The sequence below is a fragment of the Tasmannia lanceolata genome, unplaced genomic scaffold (genome assembly GCF_043159265.1).
Source record: "Tasmannia lanceolata isolate RefF3 unplaced genomic scaffold, GAP_Taslan_0.1 ptg000013l, whole genome shotgun sequence".
Classification (NCBI taxonomy): Eukaryota; Viridiplantae; Streptophyta; class Magnoliopsida; order Canellales; family Winteraceae; genus Tasmannia; species Tasmannia lanceolata.
Window position 1 is genome coordinate 41,099,090 of NW_027518690.1, and position 14,629 is coordinate 41,113,718.

Genomic DNA, 14,629 nt, shown 5'->3' on the forward strand with positions numbered 1-14,629 from the left:
TCCTTGGATTCATAATTTCATATCCTAAGCTCCGAAATTATTTCGGATCCTGACCTAGCCACAAAATCTGATGGAGCGTCCTAGGTCCGAGGGGATGGAGCTAATGTAAAAAAGTACCCTTCATATTTTCTTCATTTATGCCTATTCAAGATGTACTTTACGACATTAAAAAAACCCTACTCAATACAGAAAGAAAATAATGACGATCGGGAAAAGCCAACTTGATTTAATTTCGAGTTGGATTAGAGCTGAAGCCTTGCCAATCCGCCACAGAGCCAACCTCTGTCCTCTAATTTTATCGTGATTTTCTTAGGGTTATGTTTTTCTTGTAATTTTTATGTTTAGCCCTAGGTAAACCCGAACCCAACCTGACTCAAACGTGACACGATTTGGAAAAAAAAAAAGGTTAGATGGGTTAGGTTAGGGTTGAGAGATTTAGAGGCGGGTTGAATTAGGGTTGAACATCCTCGACCTGAGGCTTGGGTTTGGTCGCGTTAAGGTCAAGGGAATTCTATCTCGGGTTGGGCCTGTGCCTAGGGTTGGCCTTAACCCAACCAGACTTGTAACAAGTGTGGTTAGGTATTTTAGTAATTTTAGGAGACAAAGAGGCATTGTGGATATTTTACATGAACACCAAGGGTACTTAATGAATGCCCTTCTCTATAAATAACATACCCACTCCTCAATTGCTCTCTTCTCCATATCTACAATTCCCTTCTTCAAATCCTCTCTCTCTCTCTCAAACCCCTTTTTTCATCTCCGTTCTCCGGCAACGGAACTCCATCGGAAAACGGCTGGAAATTCCTTTTCCGGTCAAAATCGTCAGGTTCCGACCATCGACCTTCCCGATCCGGTGTCGCCGACCTGCTCTCTCTCGCCCTTGTCTCTTTTCGTCTTTTTCCTTTTGATTGTGTTTTTACTTTAATACCCTTTTCTTCTTTTTCCATTTTTTTAATCTATCGGTAGCCGAGAAATCTTTTTCTCGTCCTCTCTCTATCTCACTTTAGTATTTTCGGGAAAAAAAAAGGTAAAGCAATGAAAGAAATGAGGGTAAAGGGTACTGACGTGGCACATTTTTGAAGAGCTGTTACGGAATACGATGTGGAACAACCCCCGTCGCGATTTGACGCCAGGGGCGTCAAGAAAGCGGAAAGAAAGAGAGGGTTTTGACGCCCTCAAGGCGTCAATAGTAACGCCCACTCAAGCCGCCGATAAGCCGAATAACAATCGGCTTCTAGCCGGGTATCTTGCCCATGAGTTTCTCACCCAAGGCACCCTTTTTGGCCAGAGATGGGATCCAGCTCGAGCCGGAGCTGCGCCAGTTGGAGCCGAGCCGAAGAAAACAAGCCACATTTCTCCTCGGGCCGATCCAAGACCAGCATCATCATCGCCGATTATCAAGCCCGCTAAGGCCTATGCTGACGTGGCCCATCTCATCAATAACGATGCTGGGGCCCACATTCCAGGCATCGTCAATCCTACGCAACTCGCTCGATGGCTTCAAATGTGACAGCTTGATATTTTATATGGTGTAATTCTGGGGATTTTATACGGTGTATGCACTTAAAGTCCCGTTTTTTTTTTCAAAAAGTACTGTACGGACCACATCGTAGGATGATCCAAACCGTCCATGTGATGGGCCACAACCTACGTAGGTTGCCCACAAAATCATTTCCATAGGATGATCCCAACCCTCCGATCTATAGAGGAACTGCATCGAAACCTCTATAGATCGGAGGGTTGGGATCATCCTATAGAAATGATTTTTGGGTACAACCTATTTAGGTTGTGGCCCATCACATGGACGGTTTGGATCATCCTATAGTGTGGTCCGTACGGTACTTCTGAAAAATACGGGACTATAAGGGCTTACAAATCTCGTAATTCTGTATAGTCCATTATTTTTTTAAATGTATTTACTATACGGCCCACCCCATAAGATGATCCAAACCGTCCATTTGATGGGCTACAACATAAATAGTTTGCCCAAAAATCATTTCTATAGGATGATCCCAACTCTCTGACCGGAGGGCTAGGATCATCCTATGGTAATGACTTTTTGGGCACAACCTAATTACATTGTTGCCTATCAAATGGACGGTCTGGATCATCCTATGGCATCGGCCGTACAGTAAGTACTTTTTAAAAATTACTAGGCTTACACCATATATGAACTCTATTAAGGCATACTTCGTCAACTTTCTTCTTCTGGGTGCATAGAACAATGGTATAAAGAAATGGGATTCCTCTTTTTTTCTCCTAGCTTTACTTGTAATATCAAATTCACTCATTTTCCGACTCAAATCACATAGATGTAGAACTGTTTTTCTTGGTTTTTATTAGATGTCGCTTCTTATTTTCCATCTCTCTCTCTCTCTCTCTCTCTCTCTCTCTCTCTCTCATTGCTAGCATGAAAATGATATTGTTTTTATGGAATACTATAAATGGTACCTTAGGGTGGGTGGCAAATCGATGTTGAAAAGAAAAAGAGATTTTTGAGCAATTTAGGCATCATTTCTCAAATGGGTTTTGTTCATATGTCCAACAAATATTATTACAATAAGTAGTTAAAGATGTTATTCTAGCTGGATCATGAATAGCAAATGAAGGTTTTATTTATAGAGACTTCGTTGAGGAGGCAATACTCCAAAGTTTGAATGAATAGTAATCAAATATCTCTCCATGGTTGGTTGATTAGAAAAACATTTCTTATATTAAATGAAGGGGAGAGGTAATGCGTGTATGGGGCATGCATTCGGTTCTTGTTTATGAACATGCATGTTGTGTGCATGATCATGATGAGGTAACCCAGTAGTCCAAATATAACTGAATCCAGTTCATGCATGTTCTGTGATTAGGTTTTCCTTCGTCTGTGATGTTTGATAGACACCCAATTGGATATTTTACTTGACAGGCTTTGGATTATACTTAGTTTGTTGCAGGTTTTAGGATTTCTGCTCCCGTTTGAATGAATCTGGGGTATGAGGTTATCCATGTAAGCTGTCTTTGTTTCTTTTTAATACACCGAAATCTGAGAAAGGCTACTATAGATTAAATACGTGTAGAAAGTAATCAAAAGTGTAGAGATATGATACTGGCCGTACAATTTTTTTTTTTTTTTAAAGTATGGTAAGGCCCACTCCATAGGATGATCCAACCCGCCCATTTGTTGTTCCACAATATATATATTGTGCCCCAAAAACCATTTCTATAGGATGATCCTAACCCATAGATTGAAGGGTTAGGATCAGCCTATGGAAATGATAGTTTTGGGCACAAGTACAACGTGTTTATGTTGTGGCTCAACAAATGGGCCTTACCGTACTTTTTGAAAAATATACCGGTTCATACGTCCACCAATCATATAAGCTTGGATTAATGGATTGGGCCCGCCATCCAATCTTTATACGAATTATCTTTCTCTACTAATGATGTTGGCACTACCATATTTTGATACTTGCAACTACGCTTGTTTTTTATTATCTAAACCAATTAAAAAGGAAACGACAAGTTAAGTTTGTGCAATTATTATTATAACATGGTAGTGCCAATATCAGTAGCCAATTTTTATTGTCACAACTTTTCAATTGAGAGTACACAAATCTGAGTGTAGATCATTATGGCCCCACCAATCGAATGGCCCGTTCGTTTTGGGCCTCATGTACCAAGTGGAAATGATTGTTACTCCAAAAATAATTAGGCATCTTTCTTGAAACCAAAACGAAATCAAAAGATTTTTGTTTAATAAATCTCTTTTAGCTGAACCTATTATCCATGCGTTTTAGAAAAATATAGGGCGATGATAAATTCGCACCCCTATAGGATAATTCGCACCACTGAAAGGAGGGTGTGTGGCAAACTTTTAACCTTTTTTAACGTCAATCCACATTAAATGGGTGCGAATTATCTTACAGGGGGTGTGAATTTATCATTGTCCAAAATATATAATATTTATTTTTAGCTGATGAATAAAGTTCGATTTTAAAATATATATATATATATATATATATATATAGGAAAGTGTTTCTACTCGGTCCCCTAGATAAGCTTATCTACTCCTCCCTTTAAAAAAATACAGTGGGCCCACGCTGTTTGGATGATCCAAAGCATTCATTTGATAGGTTTTAACATAGATAGGGTGTACCCAAAAAATCAGCACCAAAGGGTCATCCTAGCCCTTCATTTTGTAGTGCCTTGTGGTGCCCAGAATGGACACATATAAACGTCCACGTTTATATGCGTCCATTTTGGACACGGTGTGCCCAACAAAACGAAGGGCTAGGATGACCCTTTGGGGCTGATTTTTTGGGCACACCCTATCTATGTTAAGACCTATCAAATGAATGCTTTGGATCATCCAAACAGCGTGGGCCCACTGTATTTTTTTAAAGGGAGGAGTAGATAAGCTTATCTAAGGGACCGAGTAGAAACACTTTCCTCATATATATATATATAGAGGAAAATGATTGTGAGCTTGAAGCTCATATAGCTTATATGAGCTTGAGGGCCCAAACACATGTGGGCCCACATTGTTAGGATGATCCAAAGAATTCATTTGAAAGGCCCTTACATAGATAGCGTGTGTACAAAAAATCAGCTCCATAGAATCATCCTAACCTATCCAAAAGTGGAGGGCAAAATGGACAGACACCGTTTGCCACAAATCTGCCCATTTTTGCCCTCCGCTTTTGGAGGGGTTAGGATGATCCAATGGAGCTGATTTTTGGTACACACCCTATCTATGATGGGGCCTTGCAAATGAATGGTTTGGATCACCACAAAAAATGTGGGACCCATGTGTTTGGGTCCTCAAGCTCATATAAGCTATATGAGCTTCAAGCTCACAATCATTTTCCTCATATAAATATATATCTTTCTTTAAACCTGAATTAACCCTAGATTAGGTCAAATTTTCACCCTGAAAATTGGCCCAACCCAAGCCCTATTATTTCTAAATCCGAGCCAAGGTATTTTTTAGTACACGTCTTCGTGTTGGACTCAATGTTGATCGTTATTATTAATCCTAATGATATTCCGTGTGGTTGGTGTCAAAATTAAATCTCCTAACAACCTCTTTTGGAGCACTGATTGAGATCAGATACATTACTAGTGGTCATAGTAAAGAGACAATGTTGGAGAAAATGGACCGGTGGAGTAACATAAATGAGAGGAAGAAGATGCTTCAAGGCGTGTAAACGCTTTCCTTAAGACGATATTCGCCCCCACTAGGAGTGTGCACAGGGGACCACGAACTTGCCTCCAAGATATAATGAAGCCAGCCCAGTTCCAAACCGATTGCTTGATGGCGTTCTGCACTGAACGGAATCAAGCCTGAATCACCTTTGAATTTTGCAACTATTTGAGACCCAAGTGTTTTTTTTCTGTAGGAAAACAGAATATTTGAAACGACTTCTAAAATAGTAAAACAGTAACTTTGTAGGGGACTAAAGAGAGTGGTGTCTTTTTTCGTCGGCTTGCGAAGTGCGCCTAAAAAAGCGCCCCGTAACCCACGCCGCCAGCGGGCACCGTTCCAAGGCACCCATGGCTATGACCCATTGTACACCATAACAAAGAAGAGAAAAGAGTAAAGCTTTATAAGCCCAACTCTTTCTTTCTTCTCATTTGATATGGGACTATCTTTTTCCCATCACTTCTATACTCTACAAAAAGCAACTATTTCCAAAAGAAAAAATTTTCTTTTCCAAAACACACTTAGAAAATATTTTCTAGGACACCATTGTTTGACCAAAACATAAGATTTTGAAAATCAAAATCTAACAGACAATACAATTTGTGTATAAGTTGGCAACTTAGGGCAAGTTTGGATTGCATGAATTTTATTTAAAGAGAGAAGAGTTCCAACTTCCTAGTGTAGATAACTTATCTACTCCCTGGGCTTAAAATACAATGGGGGCACATTGTTTGGGTGATCCAAAGCATTCATTTGATAGGCCTCAGATAGATAGGATGTGCCAAAAAATCATCTCCATAGGATCATCCTAAACCTTCGAACTGTGGAGGCAATAAATAGACATATTTGTGAAGGTTTATACTAGTCCATTTTTACCTCCACAGATCGTTGGGTTGGTATGATCATATGGAGCTGATTTTTTGGGCACACTTTATCTATGTGAGGGACCCATCAAATGAATGGTTTGCATCACCCAAACAATGCGGCCCCTACTGTCTTTTAAGCCTAGGGAGTGGATAAGTTATCTACACTAGGGAGTAGGAACTCTTTTCTCATATTGTTTAGGCGATGCAAACCAATCATTTGATTGGCGTAGCAAAAAAAGTAACATAATTCAAACAATCACTTTTCGTGGATGGACTGTTGCATGTGAGAGCAGCCCACAGGCTCACTTTTCAGCAGATTTTGTCTTCATTCACGAGGTGGCTGCTCTCACATACAACAGCCCATCCGCAAAATGCCTTCTGCGACGGACACTGGCAAATCCCATACATTTTATATTGAAATGGGTTTCAATATAATTCGAACAAAAGTAGGTAACATAATTCAAAGAAAGGTCATCCTTAACAGTAGTGTCCATACAAAAATAAATAAAAAGAGTGGTACTACCAGTTCCCAACTACAAATGAAATAGAAAAACCAAGAGACCTGTGAAAGTCCCTCTTCTAGTTAGCGAAGTTATCCAAGCAAGGAGAAAAAGGAAATAGGAAGGACTTGTAACCATAAAGAGCTCTAAAGGATGGGTTACGGTCCAAACTAAACTCCTCCAACTTTCGGCTCTTGAAATGATAAGAGAATGTCTCACCTAGCATTTCAAGAAAAACAACCTCTAGCTCTGGGTGAAAAGCTAAGAAATTAACTCTCCAAATGGAAATAAACAAGTTGGGTTTAGAACGTAGCTTTATTAAAACTTGGATTGCAATACAATGCGTCAATACCCATTCACTACCGCAATCGCTGAGTGTCCATATTTCTATTCTATACTCTCCTAAGAAGCCAATAGTGGTTCTAACTGAGGCAATAGACAATTCCATCAATTGACAGCTCTCTTCCTTGATATCAAATTACAACACATAAAGAGGATAAAACACCACATGTAGAGTTCCGTTATAAAAAAACAGCTTGTTGTTCACGATCAACTATACCTCCACATCCCAAGAACACTGTAGATTCAAACCGCATTCCTGTCTCAGAAGAGAAAATCTCAAGCTCTATAGATGAGCCAGCTCGGTCAATGCAACCCAAGAAGCGAACAACTTTGAATTGATCAGAGATGCAAGGATTGTAGGCCAATCCCACGACACAACTTTTTCTATGGACCTTGGGGAGAGAGACCCATTTTCTAGTGGTTGGATTACAGACAATATAGTGAAGAAATTCTTGGTTCTGATCCGAATCACTTCTCTGCGTCCAACAAAGAAGCAACCCATTGCAGCAATTGGCAATTCTTATTTTCTAATGGCATGGCAAGAAACTTAGACAACTCGTATCCATATCACCTCCATTGGCAATCTTAGAATTAGACACAAAAGCATATCCTGAGTGGTGATTGTCGAGTTTTTTTTACAGTGAAAACAGAACCACACATGCCAGTTTCAAGTGTTTAGTGGGAGTGTGGGACTAGCCGTGCGATGCGCAGGATGAAAGTTAATTTAGATATATAAAAAAAAAAAAGCACTTTAGAAGGGATCGCTTAAAAAATCATCTAACATCTGGAACCCATTAGAAAACCGTTATAAATGGGTGATTATTAAAATAAAATATCGAATTCGCAGGAAAAATGATTCTGAACTTTCTCAAAACTTCTCTTTAAATAAGATTCCGAGAAAAACCATCTCTCTTTTCTATTCCATCATAACCTTCTTTTCAGGCTTGGAATCATCAATAAGTTGGGAAAATCACACAAATTTGGACCCTTGCCTGGTAATCATCTGCGACTTTCTTTTTCTGCTTTATAGCATTTAGTTTTTATTTTTTTAATTTTTTGTCTTCCTTTTTTTCTAGAGGTTATTTTATAATCATAACTATTTTTTAGTAATCAATGTAAAGTTCAGTTAAGTTTTCTCGTTGTTAAAAATCCAGAAGTCAGTAACTCTCATGTACACTCTATAAGGTCAAGACCCTTGGCTAGGTTTAATTGAATAGAATGGCAGAATTAATGAGCAGCTTTGATTAGCCATAACAGTAATGGAAGGACTTATTTGCATGTGAAATTTAATATGCAGTCCAAGTGTTTGTGGGTTTGCACATCATTTCAAGACTACTAACTACTCTTTTGAATTGCTCATAATAGATGTTATTTTCCTATTGATTTTGCACATCAATAATCAGTCAAGGTTGCATGTTTGAATCTAGCTTTCTCCATTACCATTATTGCATATGAATTGAGATCCTTACATCCAGTCACATCTTGTTAGTGAACTGTTTCTATATGATTTTAATTCAAGCAACCACCCACATTTTGGAGAAAGTCAAGTTCTAGAGGCTCAGAACCTCACAATTAAATGTCACTAAGGGCCCGTTTGGATACTTCATATGTTTGTATTTGGATTTGGATTTGAGCTTTGTATACAAAACGAATAGATCCGGCAGCTCATGTTGAGGGAGACAGAGAGGGAAGGGAGGTACTTCCTACTGGAGGGGAGAGGTTGAGGAGTAAAGAGGGTGAAGGAAACTGCCAGATCTGTAGATTTCCAATTACTTATTTCCATAGCATATTTGAAAATCTGATTTTTTTGACTGTCAGATGCTGATTTGGGAATCCGTGGATTTGATCCGGATCCAAATCACAACATAAAATGGGCTGCAAATGTGAGAAATCCAAATCAAAATCTTCTCGGCATCCAAACGGACCCTAAGGGTATTCAGCCTCAATTTGTGACTAATGAAAGGGTCTTCATAACACTGGACTAGGCCAACATATCAAGCCAGATGAGATGGTCACCAATTTGATCATCCATCTGGCTCACATTCTCCACTTGAATCTCTTCAAAATTTTCCTGGGGTGTAAACTTTCCATTCTCGAACTCTTACCACTCTGCCCCTTTAAGCTCTTCCCAGGGATCTTCACTGGAAAATTGAAATCGAAGCCAGACCATGCCTTTCTGCACTTCAGACATTCCAGCCTTCCGTTACCAATGCCGGTTTGAAGCATTCCACCCTCGATGTTCTTCTCCCGGCCTTGAAGTTTTCTTAGGGGCCATTTGGCTAAGTGGATTTTAGAATCCAGTTTTTTAAGTTGAAAACAGTGTAAAAGAAGGTTCATGATCAAGCTGTTGTATGCTGTCCTGGCAGCAGTTCTAGGATTTTAAGTGAGAAAACCAGGTTTTAGAAACCTCTCCCCATCCTGAGATTCCTAAAACCTGGTTTTCTTACTTAAAATCCAAGAAACGCTACCAGGACACCATACAACAGCTTGATTGTGAACCTTCTTTTACACTGTTTTCAAACTAAAAACCTGGATTCTAAAATCCGCGTATCGAAACGGCCCCTTACAGTTTTCAAATTCCTCCCTAATTCTGTGCACACAGCAAGAGCACCAACAAGGTTGTTATGACGATGAAGAGTTGGACAGGAGGCTCAAACCTAATAACAACAAAAACAACATGGCATAGCAGAATCACAAATTTCAGGACCCAGCACCATTGGGTAGTCTCTACAGTCTGCAGTGATTTTTCACTGTGGGTTTTTTATACGTCTTTTGTTTCATTTGCATCCTTTCTTACCAATTTCCTTAGGCTCCGTTTCTTTTGACATAAAAATGGACGTAAATTTTGTTTTCTTGTTGTAAAAATGAACATAAAACTAAAACGAAATTTACGTCCATTTTTATGTCGAAAGAAACGGAGCCTTAGTTAATCTGTCGCTGGCATTTTCAATTTAGGAGAAGATTGTAATACGTTTGGCATTTGAACTTCAAAACCCTGGATGTAAACCACATCAACTCCACAAATAGTCGAGCACAATTTAACACGAACTAAGATGGTTTAGGGCGTGATTTGGTCCAGTGATCATAACGAATCACAGATCTATATGGCTTGCAAAACCGCATCTGCAAATTGTTTATGTCCATTATTTTCTTATTTTACATATTTTATCATATGTCACCTAGCCTTTATTCCTAAGCTTTCATGAATTGTTTCTAATATTTAACTTAGCAAGTATAAATGTCCGTGAGTTACTTGGGCCACTGAGTCAATTAGCCGGTATAACTTTAATTGGTTGGTTTCAGACATGAGTTTACAGAACTTGCTAACAGTAATAACAGTCACAATTTATAACAAAAACTTCAAAATCCGAAGTTCTTAAAAATATCAACAGTTAATTTATTTTTTTCTCATAATATTAACCTTGCAAATTGTTGAGAATAGTGGCTTCTTCAAGTTGAAAGGAGAATTTACGGTCGCAATCTTCAGTCAGCTGGCACCATTAAAAATTGTGCTAACCTTTAATTCAAGTTTCTGATATATTGAAGGCTATTGAATTGCTCCATCAATAAGCACTTTGAGGATATATTAGAACTTTTGGTGTAGCGCCTAAATTGTTTATGTCCCCATTTTTTTGCATGTGCTGATTAGGGAAACAATCATATGTATGTGGCCTGTTATGTTTTCTATCTATTACTTCTATTTACTATTTACTGTAGACTAATGTCATTGTATAAATCACATCAGTTTGTTAGAATTAATTTTTTTATTCTATGTAAAACCTTCACAATAAGGAGCTCTTAGCAGATCTGAATTGATATTTCAGCATTAATGAAACATCTAGGTTTATCCAATATCAGAAAACTGCTTATTTTAGAGCCTTTTTCATGATCCCTACCCAAGGGGAAAACTGTTTGGTTCTTTAATCAGTGTCATTTCGGTCTTAATTAACCTCCAACCATGCATCACACGGTTGGTCCCTATAGTTATTACCAGGGCAGAGTTTATTAAGCATAAGCCTGGCTGTATATTGTTTCCCTTGGTTTGTAATGTTTACCTTGTGTTTTTTTTATTGTTCAATCTACAGGTATTTTCACCATGAAGGCGCTCATTCTCATTGGGGTATTCAATCCTCAAATTTACCATTTTAAGTTGGAAAAATTGCATGGCTGAAATTTCTTGTCAATAGGTAGTTGGGGTATTCAATCCTCGTCTCTTGAATCTGATACTTCTGTATGCACATGAAAAGGTACCAATATCAAATAAATACTAATGGTGAAGAAAATAGATCTGAATACTCTAATCTATACTTTAAAGCAACTGCCATGTTAAAAGAAATCTAAGCTCAAGTTGTTTGATAACACAATCCCAATTGAAAAATGGCCACAACAAATGAAGGGCTTGGATCACCCCACTGATTTTGGGTGAATGCACGGCCGGTCACCACATAATAATTTCTCCATTTTTCCTATCCTAATATTGTGAGATTTGCACGGGGTAACCTTCTAATCTTCTATACTTAAACTTTCTAAATAATCTCCCAACTCACCACCTCTTGCACTCTCACTAGAACTCCTAAAATTTCTAAATACTCCTGAGAAAGAAAACCAAGATTACTCCAAAATTATTATCTTTCTCCCATCCCATGTGCATATTGGACGACCAAAACTATCTGAATCTGTTCAGCTGTAAACCTACCCCCAGGCAGGCGGTCAGTCATCAGTGCAACCATGTATGTGTGGGTGTCGTGCATGGCGTGTGATGTGGTGGTCGAGTTCCCAATAACCATAAAAAACCTCAAGACTCCCCACAAGCATACAATTCAACAATTGCAGGACAGATTCATGATTCCTGTATTCCCTTTGCTAACTTTTCGTACTATCTAGAATTGTACCAAAATTTCGAATAATTCGTACGCAATTACATTGTAAGAAAATTTCAAATAATTTGTACGCAATTACAGATTTTGAGAATTCTTGCACAATTTTGAGATCCAAGATCCATCACTAGTATTAGGGGTTATTATTGACCTAAACTCTCATGAGGTACCTAAGAGGGATATCTTTCACTATCTTGGTTCAATCTTATATAAGGAATGAAAGATTGAAGAGAATCTTAACCACAGAATAAGAGCAGGTTGGTTGAAGTGGAAGCATGCTTCAGGAGTTCTGTGCGACCGTAAAATCTCTACTTGGTTGAAGGGAAAGTTTTATAAGACAGTTGTGAGACCAACCACGCTGTATGGCTCAGAATGCTGGGCCACCAAGAAGTAACATGTGCATAGATAAGTGCAACGGAGATGCGAATGCTTAGATGGATGTGCGGCCTACACAAGGTTAGATAGAATTAAAAATGACAGCATTCGTAAAAAGGTGGGGGTGGCACCAATTGATGAGAAGATGAGAGAGCACCGCTTAAGATGGTTTGGACGTATCCAACGTACGCCTTTTGGATGCTCCAGTGAGAAAAAGTGACTCATGCCAAGTTGATGAAGGAAAAAGAGGTAGGGGCAGGCCGAAAACAACGTGGGTAGAAACAGTGAGGAAAGACTTGATTGCTAGGAACATAATAGAGAACATACCCTTGATAGGAGAGACTGGAAGAACCCAACTAGTGTCAGGATTAGACGAACCCAACTAGTGTCAGGTTTAGACTTAGTCAATTTGAGCTGGGTAGATCCTTTCACCTTCTTCATGAAAATTTTCTAAAGGATTCATTAGCTGACCCCAACTAGTTTGGGACAAAGGCTTAGTTGAGTTGAGTTGAGTATTAACCTAAACTCTACCAAATTTCCTAGTGGATCCCTGTAATATTCAAATTACATTGAGATTCGTTAGATATTTTGGGAATTATAAAAAATCTTCCACACTTCTCAAGATCTATCATTGAATCTCATTGTGATTTGAAATTGAACTCTAAATCCAATAAGTCCTAACCTATCTTACTAGAATTTAGAGGGAAGCCTTGAGAACTAGGGTTGAAACCCTAAATTTCCTAGGTTTCCTCCTAATTCTAGCCAAACTATGCTATAATTCAAAATAAAGGTAAATTGGACCATGTTTTGAAAGTAGTTTGAGCTTGAAATCAATGAAGTTGAATAAGCTAAACGGCGGTGTTCCGATCCCTCACTAATCCTTCTTTGTAGATCTTGCAAGAGGAGATTGAATAGGCCTTTAAAACCTAAATCTCTCTTTAGAATTCCCCCGGCAAGAAATCCGATCGGATTCCAATAGGCTTTGGCAAGAATTCTTTCTATCCTTTTCAAAGGGATTTTCGAGTTAGAAAAGTCCCCCATTTGATGTACGGCCTATTTATAGGCATAAATGGGAGGGAAAACCCCGCTTAAATTTCAAAAAGTGCTTATAGATCTAAATTTCGTACGATTTAGATTTCGTACAAAATTCCGTACATTTTGAGATGTACCAAATTGAATTTTGCACAAAAATTATACTCATGCAAACTGGATTTTCATACATATTTAATATGTACCACACCGTAGGATGATCCAGACTGTTCATATTTGATGGGCCACATCGTACATAGGTTGTCCCAAAAATCATCTCCACAGGATGATCCTAGCCCTCCGATCTACAGATAAATTGCATATTATGGAAACCTCTATAGATTGGAGGGTTGCAATCATCCTATGAAAATGATTTGGGGGCACAACCTATGTACGATTTGGCCCCTCAAATGGATAGCTTGGATCATCCTATGGTGTGGACCGTACACTTCATTTTGGACAATATAGGCGGGGCCTACAATTGGACCTTAATGCCTTAATTAATGCTACTAGCTCCATCGGATGATCCTAACCCTTTGATCTATAGATAAACTACACCATATGGAAATCTCTATAGATTGAACAATTAGGATCATCGAACGGAGATGACTTTCATGGTGTGAAGTATTTACGTTGGAACCTACCAATTGAATGGTTTATACTATTTGAACAAGGTAGACCCCACTTTATGAATGGTTTATATTATTTGAACAAGGTGGACCCCACTTTATGTTTAAAAGAATATGTGCACTTCCACATAGATTCCAATATAGAGATAATTTTTAGGGAAAGGCTTTTTCTTTATCGGAAAGCTGGGATCGAACCTGAGACCTCAAGGTTGAGAAACAAAGCCTCAACCATTGAGCTACATCCCTACACAGGGAAAGGCCTTTTTATCCGCCCATCAAAGTAAGGCCTTTTTATCGGCCCCATCAAAGTACTTTTCAAAATGGACTGTACGACCCGCACCATAGGATGATCCAAACCGTCCATTTGATGGGCTACAATGTAAATAAGGTTGCGCCCCAAAATATCATTTCTATAGTTTGATCGCAACCATCTAATCTATAGAGGTTTCCATAATATTTAGTTTCTCTTTAGATGGAGGGGCGCAACCTATTTACGTTATGGGAGGAGCCTACCTTGTTCAAAGAATCAAACAAATTAATTGTTGGGCCCACCAACGGTTCATGCTGGAGTGAGAGAGAGAGACGAACCAGGGGGAAGAATTATCCTATTATCCTCGGGGGCCGGGGAATATCACTGCGCTGTATCTACTATCTAAGTTGAGATTTTATATTATGAGTGGGCCGACGCTGCACTGCAGTGCCACCCTTGATATTTGATCCAACAGCAGACCACTTTTACGTCTTTTGATGGGACTGCCATTGGATCAAATATCAAGGGCTGCTTACCCTTACCTTACAGTTACATATGAAATCTGCCTCA

General features: G+C 38.9%; 1 protein-coding gene across 1 annotated transcript; it reads left to right on the plus strand.

Moving 5' to 3' along the window:
* The first annotated feature begins 1,099 nt into the window (after nt 1-1,099).
* Nucleotides 1,100-1,510, plus strand: LOC143891255 (uncharacterized). The gene has a single exon (XM_077395875.1). The coding sequence runs from the start codon at nt 1,100-1,102 to the stop codon at nt 1,508-1,510; it is 411 nt and encodes a 136-aa protein (XP_077251990.1).
* Nucleotides 1,511-14,629: the final 13,119 nt, after the last annotated feature.